General features: G+C 44.8%; 1 protein-coding gene across 1 annotated transcript in view; it reads left to right on the top strand.

The window, feature by feature from the left end:
• LOC126089288 (glutamate receptor ionotropic, delta-2-like) overlaps positions 1 to 20,644 on the top strand; it is a 110,349-nt gene that overhangs the window by 43,439 nt on the left and 46,266 nt on the right. Inside the window, exons 5-6 of the mRNA XM_049906938.1 lie at positions 5,166 to 5,365; positions 7,577 to 7,580. Of these exons, the coding sequence (XP_049762895.1) occupies positions 5,166 to 5,365; positions 7,577 to 7,580 (204 nt within the window). The remainder of the gene's footprint in view (positions 1 to 5,165; positions 5,366 to 7,576; positions 7,581 to 20,644) is intronic.

The following is a 20,644-nucleotide window of genomic DNA, read 5'->3' as shown; positions in this document are numbered from 1 at the left end:
CTCAGTGGATTTGAAACATTTTAAGGAGATTGTGTTAAATTACAGGTTTATTTCAGTGTCTCTTCACTTGATCATATCTGAAATAGAAATAATTCAAAAGTCAAGATCGCTTAAATACTGTTTACTGGATAGCCGGTTTCAACACACTAAAGGTGCCATCATCGGATCTTCATGTAGAATAACATTTATAAACCACTTGCATAAAAAATGTTAATCTACATTCGGATCCGATGATGGCACATTTAGTGTGTTGAAACCGGTTATCCAGTAAACAGTATTTAAACGATCTTGACTTTTGAATTATTTCTACAACAGAGTGATCGCCTCACTACACACTATGTGTTCACAGCAAAATATCTGAAACAGACTAGTGGTGTAGTTTTCTTCTAATAATATGTCAATTTGCTTGATTGCTAGTTTCGTAGAAATAAAATAAAGAAGCAAGCAAAATTAATTTTATATTTGTAAGATTTTTATTTCAATACTATTTTATACCAGTTGCTTTTCTCTTGAATGTGTGGTCACATCGCGCCTCTCTCTCTCTCTCTCTCTCTCTCTCTCTCTGTCGCTCTCTCCTTTTTTTCCTGCCCTCTCTGTCCATCTTCTCCTCTCCTCTCTGTCCATCTTTTCCTTCCCACATTTTTCGCTTTCTCTTTGTCCATCGCCTTCTTCCTTTCTCTCTGGCCAGCTCTCCCTCCTCTCTTTCTCTGTCCATCGCCTTCTCCACCACCTCCCTGTGTCCATCTCTTCCCTTCTCTCTACTTTTATCTCTGTCTCCCGTCACCCCATCTCCTCCTCACACACATTTCCTCCTCCCCTCCCTCTTTGGCCATCTGCCCCTCCTTCCACTCTCTATCATTCTCTTCCTACCCTCTCTCTTTCTCCACATACTCCTTTGCACTTTCTCTTTCAATCTGCTTCTCCCTTCACTCTGTTCATCTGCCCCCTCTGTGTGTCCATCTCCTCATATCCCACTATCCTCCCATCTCCTCTCCCCCTCCCCCTCAATATTACTGTATCCTCCTTTCTCACTCTCTGTTCATTTCCTCCCCTCTCTTTTTTCATTACCTCCTACCCTTCTCTCTGATCATTTCCCACTTCACACCTCTCTCCATCTCTTTTCTTTGCCCCCATCTACTCGTCCTGAACACCTCTCCCATCACCTCTCTCTGCACATCTCCTCCACCCTCTCTTCTGTTCTCTCATCCTCCTCTCTGTCTCCCTCATCTCTCTCTCCATTACTTCCTCTTCCTGTATCTCTCTATCCATCTCATCTTTCCACCTCCACCTGTTCATTTCCCCCTCCTCTCTGCCATTGTTCATCTCTGTCCCTGCTCACACGACACTCTCTGGTCATATAGTTCCTGAAGCACATTCCGATACTACTCACAGAACATGGCAGTCATGCAGGGCAGCCTAGATGTCAGATGTAACCAAATTAAAACACCCCAGTCTCTACCCCTGCCAAAACGACCTACACTAAAGCTGGTTAATACTGTGTTGCCATAAAGTTCTGAGCTACATATAAAATTTTAAATCTCTTATTCATTGAGAAGTTAGCTTAAAGTCATATGAAACATTTGTACCAAACAGAAGACAAAAGACATAATAAAAACACTTTCAAAACATTTTATGAGTGCAGTTGTCAGGGAGATGTCAGACTAACTGTTCTCTGTTACATTCCGCTGCTTCATGAATGTTGTTTCGAACACATGCTGATAAATGTCTAGTCGAATAGTGTTCTATTTTGTCCCAAGATTTTCTGCACTTTTTTCTCTGCAAGTACTCCATTAAGATTCGAAATAGTGGGAATAACAGATATATACGATGTTTCAAAATGACTCAAACGATTTCATAAAATTATGTCTTGCACCTAAACGTATACCAAAACACGTCGTAAATTTCAATTTACATACAGGACTAAAACGCTTCATTGTAAAAATTAACGCTAATTTTACTATATATCTTTCACATGCATGCAAATACGACCTTGGGATACTTTTTGCTTTTAGGTTCAGGATCAGACATTTCGTTTACCTTTCAGAAATATTTAATGTGCTCTCAATGAGGCGCTCAACAAACATCCAGAAAGTAGCTAAGTCTTTCTGTATCTTTGTAGCATGGTTAGAGTTACTAAGTTAACGTCTGTTGTTATGCAGCCTTGCAGTCGCTCAAAGTTATTGCAAGTGGAGGCACATAGACTTAGTTACACAAACCCAACGAAAAATTTACAAGCCCTGACATCAGGCGGCCTTGTGGACCAATGGAGTAATGTGAGATCCATATGCCACTTGCACAGGAGATGCAGTGCTGTACACCCTGCTAAAAATTATTCCGCACGATTGTAACTGAATTGCACTTCTTGAAATGGAGATCTCAGAATGCCGTTTGTTGCTGTGTTATCACCATCTCGCCATGAACCACGCTGAGTAATACACGACGGGCAAGCGAGCTAGTTGTACCAGGGAGGCATATTCAGGAAACCAAATAACCTGCAACTTACAACTAGCGCTAAGGTGAACTTTTAGTTTCGATGCATAAGTTAAAACTGATCCAAATTTCTGTTTTCTTCCATGTACGAGGTGATGAAACGATTGAAGAAATGTTTGACCAGATAAAAGAAACTAATAAGATAGTTAAGGGAGACGAAAATTTAATTGTGATGCAGGAGTGGAATTCGATAGTAGAGGAAAATGAAGGGAAGGAAAAACAATATTTGAATGTGGACTGGGAGAAAAGAACGAAAGAGCAAACTGCCTACTAGAACTCTGCACAGAGCATGATTTAATCATGGCAGATCGTTTAAGAATCATGAAAGAAGGATGTATATGTGAAACAGACATGGAGACACAAGAAGGTTTCAGTTTGATTATATAAAGGTAAGACAGAGGTTTCGGAACCAGATTTTAAATTGTAAGACATTTGCAGGAGTATATGTGGACTCTGAACACAATGGATTGGTTGTGAACTGTAGATTAAAGCTGAGTAAATAGTAAAAAGCTACGAAATTAAGGAGAACGGACTTGTATAGGTTAACAGAATCTGAAGTTGTTGAAATTTCAGAGGGAGCATTATGCAACGGATGACTATAACATGGGAAAGGAAGACAGTAGAAGAGGAATGGGTAGCTTTAAGACATGAAATAGTAAAGGCAACACAGGATCCAATAGGAAAATAGACAAAGCCTAGCAGAAATCGTTGGATAACACAAGAGATAATTGGTGAAACGGAAAAATTTAAAAATGGAGCAAATGAAACATATTAAAGGGAATACAAACATCTAAAGAATAAGGCTGGCAGGAAGTACAAAATGGCTAAACACGAACGGCTTAAGGACAAATGTAAGGATTTAGGAGCATATTTCACTAGGGGAAAGACAGGATCGCCAACAGAAAAATAAAAGAGGCCTTCGGAGAGAAGAGAAGCAGCTGAATGAACATCAAGACCTCAAAAGGAAAACCAGTCCGAAACAAAAAAAGTGAAAGCTGAAAGTTGAAAGAAGTATATAGAGGGTCTATGCAAGGGAGATGAACTTGAAAGCGATATTATAGAAAGGAAAGAGGACGTAGATGAGGATGAGATTGGAGATATGACACTGCGTGAAGAATTTGACAGAACACTGACAGACCTAAGCCGAAAGAAAGCCCTGCGAGTAGACGACATTCCATCAGAACTACTGATGGCCTTGGGAGAGCCAGCCATGACAAAATCGTTCCATCTCGTGCGCAAGTTGTATGAGTCAGGCGAAATACCGTTAGACTTCAGGAATAATGTAACTTCAGATAAAGCAGATGCCGTTATGTGTGGAATTACCGAACTATCTGTTTAATAAGACATGGTTGCAAAATAGTAACAGGACTTCTTTACGGAAGTACGGAAAGACTGTTAGAATCCGATCTCTGGGAAGTCAATTTGGAATTCGGAGAAATATAGGAACACGCGAAGCGATACTGATCCTACGATTTACTGTACGAGATAGGTTTAAGGAAAGACAAACTTACGTTTATAGCATTTGTAGAAGTTGAAAAAGTTTTTGATACTGTTGACTGGCACATTCTCTTTGAACCTTTGAAGGTAACAGGATTAAAATACAGGCAGTGGATGCGAATTTACAACTTGTGCAGAGATCAGGTGGGAGTTACACGAGTCGAGGGCATGAAAGGGAAGCAGTGGTTGAAAAGGGAGTGAGACACGATTGTAGCCTATCCTCAAAGAAAAATTTGACGTAGGAACTAAACTTCAGGAAGAGGAAATAAAAACTTTGAGGTTTGCTGATGACATTTTAATACTGTCAGAGACAGCAAATGACTTGAAGAGCAGGTAAACGCAATGGTCAGAGTCTTTGAAGGAGGACATTAGATGAACATCACCAAAAGTAACACAAAGGTAATGGAATCTGATAGGATCAAATTAGGTGATGCTGGTGGAACTAGATTACAAAATGAGACAGTTGAAGTAGTAGTAGAGTTTTGCTATTTGGGCAGCAACTCATGACGACCGAAGTAGGGAGCATATGAAATGTAGACTGGCAAGGCAAGCGTAACTGAAAAAGAGAGATTTGTTGACATCGCAAATAGATGTAAGTGTTAGGAAGTCTTTTCTGAAGTTATTTGTCCGCAGTGTAGCCATGTAAGGAAGTGAAACGGTTTAGACAAAAAGAGAATAGAAGCTTTTGGAATTTGGTGCTACAGAAGAGTGCAGAAGGTTAAATGGGTATATCACGTAACTAATGAGGAAGTAGTGAATATAACTGATGAGAAAAAAGATTTGAGCGCAACCTTATTATAAGAAGGGATCGGCTGATAGGACACATTCTGAGACATCAAGGGATCACGAGTTTAGTATTGGAGGGAGTGTGGGCGTGAAAATCGTAGAGGGCGATCAAGAGATGACAACAGTAAGCAGATTCAGAATGATATAGGATACAGTAGTTATTTAGAGGCTCAGGATAAAGTAGCATGGACAGCTGCACCAAACCAGTCTTCAAACTGAAACCACCGCAACAACAACAAAGAGGTTTAATTGTGAAAATATTTGTAAACACCCCGCATGTTCAATTAGTTTTCTTTTGGCAAGAAGAATAAGTGATAGGAAACTAATGATTTGTCCCGTACTGCGACGCAAGGTGGTACCACTATGGGACATGCACTGTGGGTATGTTCCAGTTCGAAGATCATGTTCCGGCACCCGAAGATCGTGGGGATATACGGGGCGCTGTTCAAGCCATTCAGAGCGTCGCTGTGGGCATGCTGCGGCCTGACCTTCCTGCTGGTGCTGCTCGCTGCCAGACTGGTCAACTGGGTGCACAGCGACGGCAGCTGGAGCTGCGCCATCCTCTTCGTCTTCTCTGCCCTCACTCTGCAGAGTGAGTAGAGGCGCCCTCTACAGCCGCTCACCGGCGTCAGCAGAGTTCTGCAGGCATAAAAACATAAGACTGTTTCTCATCACGTGCAGACTTCGTTTCCACACTGCTTCCACACCAAAGCACTGTAACTTGTTACCGCTCCAAGAGCACTGTCACTGGACAATATTACCAGTGCACGTATACCTCTATATCTTCCACCTGCCCCTTGGCAACAACATCCGAAGATCCACCGATCTATCAAGAACAGATGTCTCTTACTTGCCACAAGCTTAATCGGATCAGTCCTCCCCTCCTTAAAGAAAACATAGGGGCGGGGGGGGGGGGGGGAGCAGGCCTTCAGGGAGAAACTTTTTAACCAGTCGCCAGCCTTCACGCCGTCCTGACTCCCTGAGTTGGCTCAGATGAGTTCTCACCACCTTATTATTGGCATGATCCTGAATCAGATAACTTTTGGAAGATAGTCGCTTAATAATCTCGCAAGACAGAAGGGATAGCGTTTTGCTGGTTAGCCCCTCTTTCCCTTACCCTGAGGCCAGGAATTTTTTAAGGAAGCTACATCCTCGATTTGCAAGTTAACGGGACGCCTGTCCTTACTGTACTGGTCTGCTACCCTCCAGTGCGCCAGGCAAATGTTCTTCCTTGCGGCATCCCATTTCCTCCAAATGATCTCGTAATTTTTAACTTCAGGTAAAAGATCGTTTATTGACCGTAAATCTGATAACAGAGAGTTGCTTTCGCGTTACGAGGCTGACTGTGACAAGTTTTTGTCGAACGTTGTCACAGGCGATGAAATACACTCCTGGAAATGGAAAAAAGAACACATTGACACCGGTGTGTCAGACCCACCATACTTGCTCCGGACACTGCGAGAGGGCTGTACAAGCAATGATCACACGCACGGCACAGCGGACACACCAGGAACCGCGGTGTTGGCCGTCGAATGGCGCTAGCTGCGCAGCATTTGTGCACCGCCGCCGTCAGTGTCAGCCAGTTTGCCGTGGCATACGGAGCTCCATCGCAGTCTTTAACACTGGTAGCATGCCGCGACAGCGTGGACGTGAACCGTATGTGCAGTTGACGGACTTTGAGCGAGGGCGTACAGTGGGCATGCGGGAGGCCGGGTGGACGTACCGCCGAATTGCTCAACACGTGGGGCGTGAGGTCTCCACAGTACATCGATGCTGTCGCCAGTGGTCGGCGGAAGGTGCACGTGCCCGTCGACCTGGGAGCGGACCGCAGCGACGCACGGATGCACGCCAAGACCGTAGGATCCTACGCAGTGCCGTAGGGGACCGCACCGCCACTTCCCAGCAAATTAGGGACACTGTTGCTCCTGGGGTATCGGCGAGGACCATTCGCAACCGTCTCCATGAAGCTGGGCTACGGTCCCGCACACCGTTAGGCCGTCTTCCGCTCACGCCCCAACATCGTGCAGCCCGCCTCCAGTGGTGTCGCGACAGGCGTGAATGGAGGGACGAATGGAGACGTGTCGTCTTCAGCGATGAGAGCCGCTTCTGCCTTGGTGCCAATGATGGTCGTATGCGTGTTTGGCGCCGTGCAGGTGAGCGCCACAATCAGGACTGCATACGACCGAGGCACACAGGGCCAACACCCGGCATCATGGTGTGGGGAGCGATCTCCTACACTGGCCGTACACCACTGGTGATCGTCGAGGGGACACTGAATAGTGCACGGTACATCCAAACCGTCATCGAACCCATCGTTCTACCATTCCTAGACCGGCAAGGGAACTTGCTGTTCCAACAGGACAATGCACGTCCGCATGTATCCCGTGCCACCCAACGTGCTCCAGAAGGTGTAAGTCAACTACCCTGGCCAGCAAGATCTCCGGATCTGTCCCCCATTGAGCATGTTTGGGACTGGATGAAGCGTCGTCTCACGCGGTCTGCACGTCCAGCACGAACGCTGGTCCAACTGAGGCGCCAGGTGGAAATGGCATGGCAAGCCGTTCCACAGGACTACATCCAGCATCTCTACGATCGTCTCCATGGGAGAATAGCAGCTTGCATTGCTGCGAAAGGTGGATATACACTGTACTAGTGCCGACATTGTGCATGCTCTGTTGCCTGTGTCTATGTGCCTGTGGTTCTGTCAGTGTGATCATGTGATGTATCTGACCCCAGGAATGTGTCAATAAAGTTTTCCCTTCCTGGGACAATGAACTCACGGTGTTCTTATTTCAATTTCCAGGAGTGTACGTGTGTACCACTTCGAGTCGGAAAAAAAACGTCAATACATGGAGTGCCGCACCATCTCTCCTACGAAGAAAAAGTTCAAAGCCAGCCGGTGAAGTCATGGCAACTCTAGAGGGGTTATTGTGATGTCCTCCCTCTTGGTAGAATGGTCAACTCTGAAGCTTATTGGGCTTCCCTCAGGAATTTGGATAAACGACTTCAGTTGTTCGTCGACACAAAAATGCAAACGAACTTCTTCTCCATGGCAACGCAAGGCCTCAAACAAGTCTGCACACCCGATAGGACCACACAGAATTTCAATAGACTGTTCTTCCTCATCCACCCTAAGGCACGGATCTCGTTCCTTTCGACTTCCATCTGTTCAGCCCAATGAAGTAATCACTCTGCGGGAAGCAGTACGTGGATAACAAGGGAGGTTATTGATTCAGCAACACGGTCGCTCCACCGTCGAGCAGTAGAGTGATACCACGTGGGCATACAGGTCATCCCAGAAAGATGTCGTAAGGCCGTCGCATTGAATGGCGATTCTGTTGAAAAATAGAGGTTTGTAGCCAAAAGAGTGGGGAGTAATATGGTGTATTGGAATTTTGAATAAAGCCAACCTACTCTCAGAAGAAAAATGTTTTGCGTTACTTATTGAACGGCCATCGTAACTCAGCACACGCTAAATGTGCCGAAGGCGCCATACAATTAGACACACAGTGTTGGTTTAGCGTTAGCACAAAAGACCCGTTAGAAAACGAAGTGGCCGGCCGGTGTGGCCAAGCGGTTAAAGGCGCTACAGTCTGGAACCGCGAGACCGCTACGGCCGCAGGTTCGAATCCTGCCTCGGGCATGGATGTGTGTGATGTCCTTAGGTTAGTTAGGTTTAAGTAGTTCTAAGTTCTAGGGGACTGATGACCTTAGAAGTTAAGTCCCATAGTGCTCAGAGCCATTTTAGCCAGAAAACGAAGTCAGGCACATTGAATTTATGAGAAATACTATTAAAAATGGGATCGGAACATTTTCATAACTCAAACTGAGCTGAAAAAGAACGAATTGATAATCTGAGCTGCAATATATCACATTCTGATAGACCATTCACCCTGATTGAAATGTTCACAGCCAATCGCTGTGGCCGCGCGGTTCTATTCGCTTCAGTCCGGAACCGCGCTGCTGCTACGGTGGCAGGTTCGAATCCTGCCTCGGACATGGATGTGTGTGATGTCCTTAGGTTAGTTAGGTTTAAGTAGTTTCTAGGTCTAGGGGACTGATGACCTCAGATGTTAAGTCTCACAGTGATTAGAGCCATTTGAACCATTTTGAGACGATCAGAGAGTCCGTCCATTCCCTTATCAAGTCGGAACCATAAAGTCAAAAATGACGGAGAGTCCCCTAATTGTTTCTTTGAGCTAGCCGGAGGGGCTGGGTAGTTGGGCCAACCAAACCTGTACGCACATCCAAACTCACCACTCTCCACTACAGAAGTATCTCTGACTTGATCTCCCTCTTTGCCAAACATTTGTCCCAGGCAATCAAGCAACACAAGCATCTTTGAACTACCAATGCTCTGCTCACGAAAGTGCACGAATGAACCATTCAGTAATTAGTAACGTTTTAGGAAAAGTGAAAAAATGGATGTGTACAAGAAAATAGAGTAACACATCTGTGTCAACCCCGTCTCCACGAGCTCCCGGTACTTGTACAGATTATAAAATGTCCAATGTGTCGTTGACACTAAAAACACATTGTACGTTGTGTGAGAATAAAAGTGTCACACGCTGTGATGTGTTATACAGTACGCTGCATACGACAAAAGTTTACCATGAACATTCCGTTTTTAGTTCCATTTACTGATTTTGCATTTCCGAAGCCTGTTTGAAATACGCGGGGGACGCCCCGGAAATACGCTCTAAGATAAAAAGGGTATATACGTATTCCTCCGCTGACGCCTCCAGCGTCGGTGGAGGGACAGAGTGGGAAGACCTGAAATAACATAAATGTGTGTTTAAAGCACAATAACGGCGACACACTATCTCCAACACAATTACATCTGGCTTAACGTTGATGTTGACACTTATTGTTGCTAGTGGAAGAATAAGTATATACACTGGCTGGGTTTGGCCTTTGTATCAAAGTTGGATGGCATAAAAAATACCAAGCCACTTCTGGTCGTGTAAGCAATAAGAGCATATTTATACCTGTATACTTACATATAGAGAGATGGATAAATATCGAAAAATGATGGAAATATAAAAGGCATTCAGCACTTCGTCGTCAGGCCACAAGTGGCCCGTCGGGACCATCTGACCGCCGTGTCATCCTCAGCGGAGGATGGGGATAGGAGGGTCGTGTGGTCAGCATACCGCTCTCCCGGTCATTATGATGGTTTTCTGTGACCGGAGCCGCTACTATTCGGTCGAGTAGCTCCTCAATTGGCATCACGAGGCTGAGTGCACCCCGGAAAATGGCATCAGCGCACAGTGGCCCGGATGGTCACCCGACAGCGCTTAACTTCGGTGATCTGACGGGGACCGGTGTATCCACTGCGGCAAGGCCATTGCCCGGAAATATAAAAGACTTCGGTAAAAAAATACGATATGGTCACACAGGATACCTGCATTTATCTTAGATTGTGGTCGGAATGTGCCATAAATGCCTGATCAAACCGTCTCGGGAGGTCTCTTCGGTGCTTTCCTACAAAACTATGAGCATGAGTAATCTATTAGAATCACTGCGCAATCTGTCTGCTAATAGAGAGAGATCTGTGCTAAAGGTTGAGAGACAGAGAGGTCAACGAAGATTTCTTGGAAAAAAATTTATGGATTTTGCTGTAGTTACATGTACAAAATGAGTGATGGACATGGTGTCACAGATGTGCTTAGGCAAAAATATTATGCAGATGTGGTAATCGGTCGAGTGGATACAGAAGCAATAGTCACGTCACATATACCCATTACATAATATCAGACCACGACTTCTTCATGCAAGGAGACTGCCATGAAAACAGCATTCTCACTGCGGACAACGATAAGGTCGTTGGAATGGCCTGTTGAAAGTGGATGACCTTGTACTTTAGGATAGAGATACGTAATAAATTTATACGTCAGATCACAAGCCCAGGAGTTAACAAAGTTACTGGTTCCAGAACGAGATTTTCACTCTGCAGCGGAGTGTGCGCTGATATGAAACTTCCTGGTAGATTAAAACTGTGTGCCACACCGAGACTCGAACTAGGGACCTTTGCCTTTCGCGGGCAAGTGCTCTACCACCCAGCTACCCAAGCACAACTTACGCCCCGTCCTCAAAGCTTTGCTTCTGCCAGTACCTCGTCTCCTACCTTCCAAACTTTACAGAAGCTCTCCTGCGAACCCTGCAGAACTTGCGCTCCTGAAAGAAAGGATATTGCGGAGACATGGCTTAGCCACAGCCTTGGGGATGTTTCCAGAACGAGATTTTCGCTCTGCAGCGGAGTGGTCCCGAGTTCGAGTCTCGGTCCGGCAAACAGTTTTAATCTGCCAGGAAGTTTCAAAGTTACTGGTAACCACCGTATAGATCTTATGAAGCCTCCAGCCATGTAACTACGAAGAGCTATTACGTACTTCTTGGCTAAAGATTATCAGGCTGGAGGCTAAAATACACAACTTATAGAGTGTATCGTGTGTTTGTGAACTACAGCAAAAGTCATTTAGGCATTTACAATGTCTCCATTGTCCTCTGTGCCAGCTACATCCACGTGGTGTCAGCTAACGGATAACTTGCAGAACAGCAACACTTTGTCTGCAGTGGAAGTGTATTAATTATGTTCTGTTTGTATATATTTTTAATTATATACTGCCGGCTGAAGTGGCCGTGCGGTTCTAGGCGCTACAGTTTCGGGCCGAGCGACCGCTACGGTCGCAGGTTCGAATCCTGCCTCCGGCATGGATGTGTGTGATGTTCTTAGGTTAGTTAGGTTTAATTAGTTCTAAGTTCTAGGCGACAGATGACCCCAGATGTTAAGTCGCATTGTGCTCAGAGCCATTTGAACCATTATGAATTATATACTATGTGCAGACTCTTAATTGACTCCAACGAAGACAACGTAAATATTACTCAGAAGAGATATATTAAAGATGGGAAACATACACTCCTGGAAATGGAAAAAAGAACACATTGACACCGGTGTGTCAGACCCACCATACTTGCTCCGGACACTGCGAGAGGGCTGTACAAGCAATGATCACACGCACGGCACAGCGGACACACCAGGAACCGCGGTGTTAGCCGTCGAATGGCGCTACCTGCGCAGCATTTGTGCACCGCCGCCGTCAGTGTCAGCCAGTTTGCCATGGCATACGGAGCTCCATCGCAGTCTTTAACACTGGTAGCATGCCGCGACAGCGTGGACGTGAACCGTATGTGCAGTTGACGGACTTTGAGCGAGGGAGTATAGTGGGCATGCGGGAGGCCGGGTGGACGTACCGCCGAATTGCTCAACACGTGGGGCGTGAGGTCTCCACAGTACATCGATGTTGTCGCCAGTGGTCGGCGGAAGGTGCACGTGCCCGTCGACCTGGGACCGGACCGCAGCGACGCACGGATGCACGCCAAGACCGTAGGATCCTACGCAGTGCCGTAGGGGACCGCACCGCCACTTCCCAGCAAATTAGGGACACTGTTGCTCCTGGGGTATCGGCGAGGACCATTCGCAACCGTCTCCATGAAGCTGGGCTACGGTCCCGCACACCGTTAGGCCGTCTTCCGCTCACGCCCCAACATCGTGCAGCCCGCCTCCAGTGGTGTCGCGACAGGCGTGAATGGAGGGACGAATGGAGACGTGTCGTCTTCAGCGATGAGAGTCGCTTCTGCCTTGGTGCCAATGATGGTCGTATGCGTGTTTGGCGCCGTGCAGGTGAGCGCCACAATCAGGACTGCATACGACCGAGGCACACAGGGCCAACACCCGGCATCATGGTGTGGGGAGCGATCTCCTACACTGGCCGTACACCACTGGTGATCGTCGAGGGGACACTGAATAGTGCACGGTACATCCAAACCGTCATCGAACCCATCGTTCTACCATTCCTAGACCGGCAAGGGAACTTGCTGTTCCAACAGGACAATGCACGTCCGCATGTATCCCGTGCCACCCAACGTGCTCTAGAAGGTGTAAGTCAACTACCCTGGCCAGCAAGATCTCCGGATCTGTCCCCCATTGAGCATGTTTGGGACTGGATGAAGCGTCGTCTCACGCGGTCTGCACGTCCAGCACGAACGCTGGTCCAACTGAGGCGCCAGGTGGAAATGGCATGGCAAGCCGTTCCACAGGACTACATCCAGCATCTCTACGATCGTCTCCATGGGAGAATAGCAGCCTGCATTGCTGCGAAAGGTGGATATACACTGTACTAGTGCCGACATTGTGCATGCTCTGTTGCCTGTGTCTATGTGCCTGTGGTTCTGTCAGTGTGATCATGTGATGTATCTGACCCCAGGAATGTGTCAATAAAGTTTCCCCTTCCTGGGACAATGAATTCACGGTGTTCTTATTTCAATTTCCAGGAGTGTATTTCTCTCGGTGCAGAGCACTGTTCTCCACAATAGCGTCAGTTAAGGATATCGCCAAATTAGTACTGGCACCCACAAACAATACTGACCACGACAGCAGATACGTGTGGAAGGTCACAGCTGCTGTTGTAACTGAACCTTCAGGGACGCCGAATTCGTGAGCCACCCAACAGTCCACATCTCATCGCTGCTGGGTGCGGTAGCTCATGCCTATCACTGCTGAATCGTTCAGGGTAGGCGACTGCTCTATCTGCCATCCTGCGGGCTTCCACCATCATAGTCCACTGATTGTAAAAGTGTTTGAGAACTAATTGCTTATAAATCAATTTCTTTTTTCCGAGCACTGCTGGATATTATTTGTAAGTAAATTAGTACACTGCAGAAACATATTTTTTCCCTCACTCAACGGGAAGGAATGGAATGAGAGTCCGTTCGTCCGACTTGTTATGGCTGGGGGCCTGGTACATGCTATTGAATCAAAGTTGGCCGGCCGTGGTGGCCGAGCGGTTCTAGGTGCTTCAGTCTGGAACCGCGCTACCACTGCGGTCGCAGGTTCGAATCCTGTCTCGGGCGTGGATGTGTGTGATGTCCGTAGGTTAGTTAGGTTTAAGTAGTTGTAAGTTATAGGGGAATGATGACAGATGTTAAGTCCCATAGTGCTCAGAGCCATTTGAACCATTTTTTTGAATCAAGACTGGGAGACGTCGTAGTTGTTTACGCTTTCTGAAACTATCAGAAACGTCATCATTCCAAGAGGATTTCACTAGTGTGTCAATAATATTTTTTTTTTGGGGGGGGGGTGATCGGAAAGAAAATTTGCTAGTGTAAAGGAGAGGCCTAACTGGTGATTGTATAGATGTGTAAAGCACGTAATGTCTCGAGCAGGTATATATTAAGTAGATTAAAGTTTAGCGACCTTATATGAGCGAAAGTACTTCTATTTTTGCTCACATGTGTTTTCCCTCATCGGTACGAATAATCATCTTCATGTGTTTACCATAAACGTACTATAGATGACACATGAGAGAGAGAGTTGGTAAATACAGGTCTATGTGAGATCTGAAACACAACTTTCTGGGGAGTTGAAGTAGATATGGGTAACATGTAGAGAGCCACGCATATTCCTGGCAATCAGGTCGAATAATCGGTTACAGAATCGTATCTTTATAGTTTTATTATTTAACGTGGAGATGTGCATTCCAGGGGTTGCGACAGCGAAGTGACAGACATAAAAAACTATTGAGATAGACGGAATAACATCGTTTCAACCCCCCATCATAAAGAGAATTAATGTAGTTTTGACTGGGTGGAAGCACGTATACCCTCACCAAACTGCACTGATAAAGGGTTACACAAAATACCAAACGGGTTACTGACAGTTGTATTGTAGTCTATTTGTATCTTCGTAGCATTCTATGTCGCACATGCAAATGACTGTCTGTTTGTCGTAAGCAAATCAGTGTGGGAAATTCTAGTGAGAGTAAATCTGAGGATGCAAATAACAACTACGCATTTGCTCTAGAGGGTCTGGCTGGTTGCAACATAAAATAAACTGTGCTTTCCTGATACGTATAGCAGATATTGTTTGTCGAGCAGATCTGTTAAAATTACACAGATCATTTCGCAATTTGTCTACTGGAGGTGAGTAAAACCGGCTCCAATGGAATTGATCATGACCTATTTCTGATTATGGATCCTAAAATTCGAATACATCTTATACTTTTACCTGGCTGAGTACACATTGTGGAACACCGCTGATTATTCAGTAATAGCAGGATGCTATACCTTCATGCTCTACTTAAAAAGACAGTCAAGACCTATTACGATTTTCAAAAAAATGCGTTACAGTCACAAAAAAGGCATTGCTACAAAGCTGGTCAACAGCCTCATAAATCACGTTGGTTGATCATAGCCTTTTTCATTCTTCTTCTTAGGAAACAGTGTATGAGTCTATCTTGTGATACATCGATCGTAATATAATACTACGTACGTTGTCAGAATGCTTCTTTCTTTATTGAGTCCCATTGCAATGTGCAAACATAACCCATGTTACTGCATGTTCGCCTCAGAACGTTTTTCTCCTAGTACAATCGAGTTTCTAAAATATCGCTCCGCAGATAGGCTATGCAACCATTACTCTCAGAAATATTAGCCTCCAGTATTACGTGATTTGCGATTTGTCATCAACAACGTTGTGTTGACGGTACTCTGACGATATATGAGAGGCGGATTCGTGTAGCACACCAACGTCCAACATCTGCTGATATTATTGTAAGTAGTCCATATATGGAATGTATTTGCTACTAAATAATGCTATTTTGTTAATAAAACTGTATAAAGCATCCCACAATGTGGTATAAATTCATTTCAGTACATTTTTATTCTTGTGGCTGTTCCAGTGGCAAACTGTCATCATTATCAATCGCCGACTTCCTCTGATACCGGCGACATCTTGGCCACCCTCAACTATTCTTTCAATTGCTTGATTGTGACCGAGGCGGTGTTAAATTTTAAGACGGAAGCCGTTTGAAAACAATTTTGGGCTTTTCAGTGATACTCCTCACCTCAGTTTACGTATGATTTTTCCCCTGGTTACTTGGAGTCAATGAATAGGTACTTCCTCTGGGACATGCGAGATAGGTCTGACAAGACCAAATACAGGTCAGTATTCTTAGGACTGTCTGCAGACTCAAAGTTTCGACATCGGCCGTCGTGTTCTCCAGATCCATAGCACTGGCAGGTACTAGCAGCATTTCGTCATAAATATGTTGCTGACTGCTCTGTTATCAGGTATATGCAACATGTGTGTGTGTTGTTCGCATTTTTGAATCACACTGATAATTGGTCCGTGGAGGATTTGCTTATCGATATACGGTGCTCGGTCTCGAAGGTCGCATTTTATAGCATCGTTACTTCTGTGAGTCTATGACTTTGTATGTTGCGTTCATTTTTTTTTCTGCACTATGGCCATTTCTGAGTCACGTTAGCGTGTGGCAAAGTCATATATGATTATCTCCACACTTACTCATGAGTACTATAGTGACGTCGTATACTAATACTGTGGAAGATCTATCCAACTGTCGACATGGTCCTGGAATTGTCTTTTAGTCACTAGATTTTTTTCGGATATACTCTGTTTGGTTCACTTGTAGTGGGAGGAAGAGGTATGCCTGTTGCACCAGTCAACCTCACGCTTGAGACATACTCATTATTAATCCACAGATTATTTTCGTAGCAAATACAGCACTGCGTTAGCTGTCCAGCGCATGTCTTTGGAATTCTATGGATCAGTCAAAATTACGTACCATTTGAGATTTATAATAATGTCACTTGTACTTGTTGGGGTTATTTTGTTAAGTGTGTTCATTCCACGCAGTAGGCCGCCTAGCTGAATATGGAGTCACCCACGTTAGTTTCAAAAGCATGACGATTGGAAGGAGGAGGAGGGAGTATGTTTTTGGTTAGTCGAGGAAGAAACGGTGGTGATGGGAAGGTTTGTACCCGGTGCTTAAACCATAAGCAACCTTTATACGCAAAAGAGTCCACAGAATTCCTCTGATGAGCGTGTAGGTGTCGACGAGTTAAAACTGGTTTCCATAAAGAAATTATGGAGGAGTGGTGACAGAAAGCGTTTGGCGCTTAAACTCTTAGCATTGTTTATCTGCAAAAGCGTCGACACATTACAACAGGTTTTTCTGTGGCGGAACACACTCTCCCTGAACGATTAAGCGCCATTTGTGCTAGCTTCAGTGTCCATAGTGCCTTATATTTTGTTCATATTTATTTTACCACACATAGGGGAAATGGTCTGGTATAGTGTTAGACATGTTGGGCACACCTGTTCGTGACCTGATGGCCACGATCGTACAATCAGTTCCATTCCATATGGGCATTATCCGGCGAACACAGGGGAGGAGATCCTTATAGTCTAGGCGTATACCTGTGTTTGGTATTTTCGTTTACGTCTTAAGATCTGTTTGTCGACATTATCGTACGTAAAAGGTCTCGCAGCCTTCGACGTTAGGCACTAACTGTAACTTTCTCAGCAATTTCTGGCCACTATGTCGGCTATCGATGGCGTTCACGGCTACACACCCACACGTCGGAGCCTGAGGGGGGCGATTATGCCCTCTAGCAGACGACAGATTTTCACTGGGATTGTTGCAGATACTGGACGAATCTCTGTAAAGGTGTACTGCAAGTGCAGTATCTTTGGTTGGAGGAATCATATTTTTTCTATGACGTCCCGTACTCTATCAATGTAGTGTAGTACTTCTTATACAACATCTTTGGCTCATAGAACTCTCTGTGACATCATTATTTGTACGACCGTGCTCTTTACCAGCACTATGGCGTCACACAATAGTAAGGCAGTGGTCGCTAAGCAATGATACGTAAATCGGAACCATAGATGATAACAATATGACCCTCGACGGGACAATATGCGACGTAGTGACGCAGAAAGGCGTGACGCGACGCTGTCACGCGGCATTGTGACACGATGTCGCATGATCGATTTACGATAGCACGTTCGATATGTATCGTTTGGACACCGCGACTTCGATAGGCAATCATTCTTGGAAATTACCTCTGTTCGTGCCAAGTAATATTGTTATTAACAAATAGGACTTAAATGACGCAATTTGCTATAAACAAATAGACAGAACTTTGTCCTATGTCCCGAAGTGCATCCAGTTATAAAATAGGAAAATTGTGAAATGTACGTATAATTGGGGAGACTATGGAAAAATGTGTAAAAATGAAACTACTTACAAATCTGTCTGGGTTTAGCCTCTACTGGTGTCACGTAATATTTGTATTAACAAATAGCATTGGAATGTCGTAATTTGTTATTAACAAATAGCCACATCCCATCCCTATCTTGTCGAGCTGCAGAGTAACCCCTCCGATACAACTACCCCAACTAGAAGAGATGGTATGGAGGAGTGCATAACCCTTATTGATCCAGAGGGGCTTCCGCCATTTTTATCTCACATGACACAATTGCCTGATTCCCCTGGGTGAATTATCAACTGGCGGTGATTCCCCTGGAAACAGGGAGTGGGAGCACCAAGGAGCCAACCATACAACCTGACACCAGATGTCCCTATCATTGACCTTGAGATAAAATCGTTATGTCAGCCAGAAATAGTAGTGTGTTCCTACTTATATTATTAAAAAAAGGATATCGGTCGTTGACATCAGTTTAGGCATTGTTCGATCAGAAATTTTACACATCAAATGTATTCGGTGTCCCCTCGTCATGTCTTTCAAGATGCATGTGGCTGGAGCTGGAGAACCTTCAGTTAGATGGTTGTTAGACGACGGAGCACCCCGTTATTTTAAAAGCCTTGCTTGCTGTGGTGTTCCCGTAAGAGCTTCAGCAGTTGTCAGGAAGTTCTTCCTTGACTTCAGCCAAGGGTGTCTGGCTGACGGCGATATGAAGGGAAGCTTCCTTGGAAATGGTCTTGCTTTTCTCGCACCAACCAGCTATCTCGCGTCTAATTTCGGAAGGGGCTATACCAGCAAGACGATTGTGTCAGTGAGTGTAAGTCTTAAACAACCCATGATAATGCGAGAAGTCTCATTATGCGGCACACCTATTTCTCTGGCATGGCTGCACTTGGAGCGTGACGAAAATGGATATTCAGCACTAGAGTAACACAGCGCTAGTGCCCTAATTACCATGGTGCATGGGCGAGGTCCCCATGTAGTACTTGTCAATTTACACAATACATTGTTTCTGGCAGACACTTTCTGTTTCATGTTTAGGCAGCGCTTCTTTTGTGTATGCGTACAGTCAACGGTCACTCTCAGCTATTTTCGAATCGGGCGGTGTTCGAGAGCAATTTATGCACAATATTGCCGGACACAATCGACCAGGTTGACGCATTTCTGTCAGATCTAGTGATGTCAGATGGTGCAAAATTTCATCCGAATGAGTTTGTCAATAAACAAAAATTTCAGTGTTAGACAAAAACCCATAGCTCATTCATAAAAAGATCTTCATCTGGCGTGACATTACACAATTATTTGCAATCGTTGAAACGTATTTTTTAAGACAAAAATGGTCGGCCTGTGTGTGTCGGTTCCGAGCACTATGCGACCACGATTGAAGTTTCTTCATTCCACAGGTGCAAGGACAATGTAATCTGAACCTGAAATGGTTTAAGGAAGATGTGCCTGTAGTTCAGTGAGTACGCTGAGGCGCCACATCCCACATCGATTACTCTCACGATTCGGTGATATCACATGGTTGGTAAAAGCACCTGATCTTTCAGACACTAATTTTTCTATGGCATCTTCTCAAAAAGAAACATTTCGCACAGTTCTTGCACAATACTTATGACCTGGAAGCTGCAATTGGGGAAGAGAGAGAGATCATTTCTCAAGAACTGATTGAAAACGTAACGAAAAGCTTCCGCAAACGTCTTCAGCAATGTATCATCAATGATGGGAGCCATTTGTGTGATTTAGTTTTTAATACGTAAATTTGTGTTTGGTTTTTCGGCGAAGAAAATGTGAATAGAACAGTTATCCAAAATCCATAATAATTATAAGAATGGATGTACATGCATATGTATGTATGTTTGTGTGTATGTATGTTTCATATCTCCTAGACCGGCCGACAGATTTCTACCAAACTTGGTATACATGTCAGAACCACTAAGGGGGCGAGGACCACTCACCCATCGAAGGGGTGGGGGTGGGAGTTAAACAACCGTGTAGCCCATGACGAGGGAGTACCCATACTTTAGTCATCTGGTATTTGAGAATGAGAGTACTTAAAGACTTGCAAAAAGCTTTACATATAATTTCACACCTTTATGAAACTTTTTCTCACTGACAAAACGCACAAAATGATGTAAGGAAAAAGTTTATCGCTTACTACATTTTTTTTCTGTTCATGTAGTAAAACTACCACATGAAGGTTGACGTTTGAATTTATTATTTCATTACTACTAACTGTATGCGCGACGCCTTTTGCAGACAGTATTCACATATAACGCTGCATGTACCAGAAAAAACTACATCACTGAAAAATTACATCTATATACGACACACAGTTCAGGAATATGACGTCATAAACACTGAATGCATGAAAAACTACTCCATCATGGAAGACCTTTCAATTCATTACTTCGTTGGCACAAATTCTATCCGCCACACTTTTTGCAGACGGTATCCACATACACTGAGCCATGCGCTAGTGATACGTACACATACAGATAGCGGCAGTATCACGTACACAAGATATAAAGGGCAGCGCGCGAGTAGAGCTGTTGTTTGTACTCGGCTGATTCATGTGGAAAAGTTTCCTACTTCATTGTGGTCTCACGACAAAAATTAACAGAATTGGAACGCAGAACGTTAGTTGGAGCAGACGCAAATTCGGTACATATTAGCTACAATCTGGAAAGAAATTCTGTAGGGTTAAGTACCACCAGCCTCCTACTTGGGTGAGCGTGATAAGACGGAATGGGGCAGGAGGTGATGGACAGATGGTGAGAGGGAAGGAGGAGATAGGCACGGA

Source organism: Schistocerca cancellata, chromosome 1, assembly GCF_023864275.1.
Source record: "Schistocerca cancellata isolate TAMUIC-IGC-003103 chromosome 1, iqSchCanc2.1, whole genome shotgun sequence".
Taxonomy (NCBI): Eukaryota; Metazoa; Arthropoda; class Insecta; order Orthoptera; family Acrididae; genus Schistocerca; species Schistocerca cancellata.
This window is presented reverse-complemented; position numbering and strand designations above follow the sequence as displayed.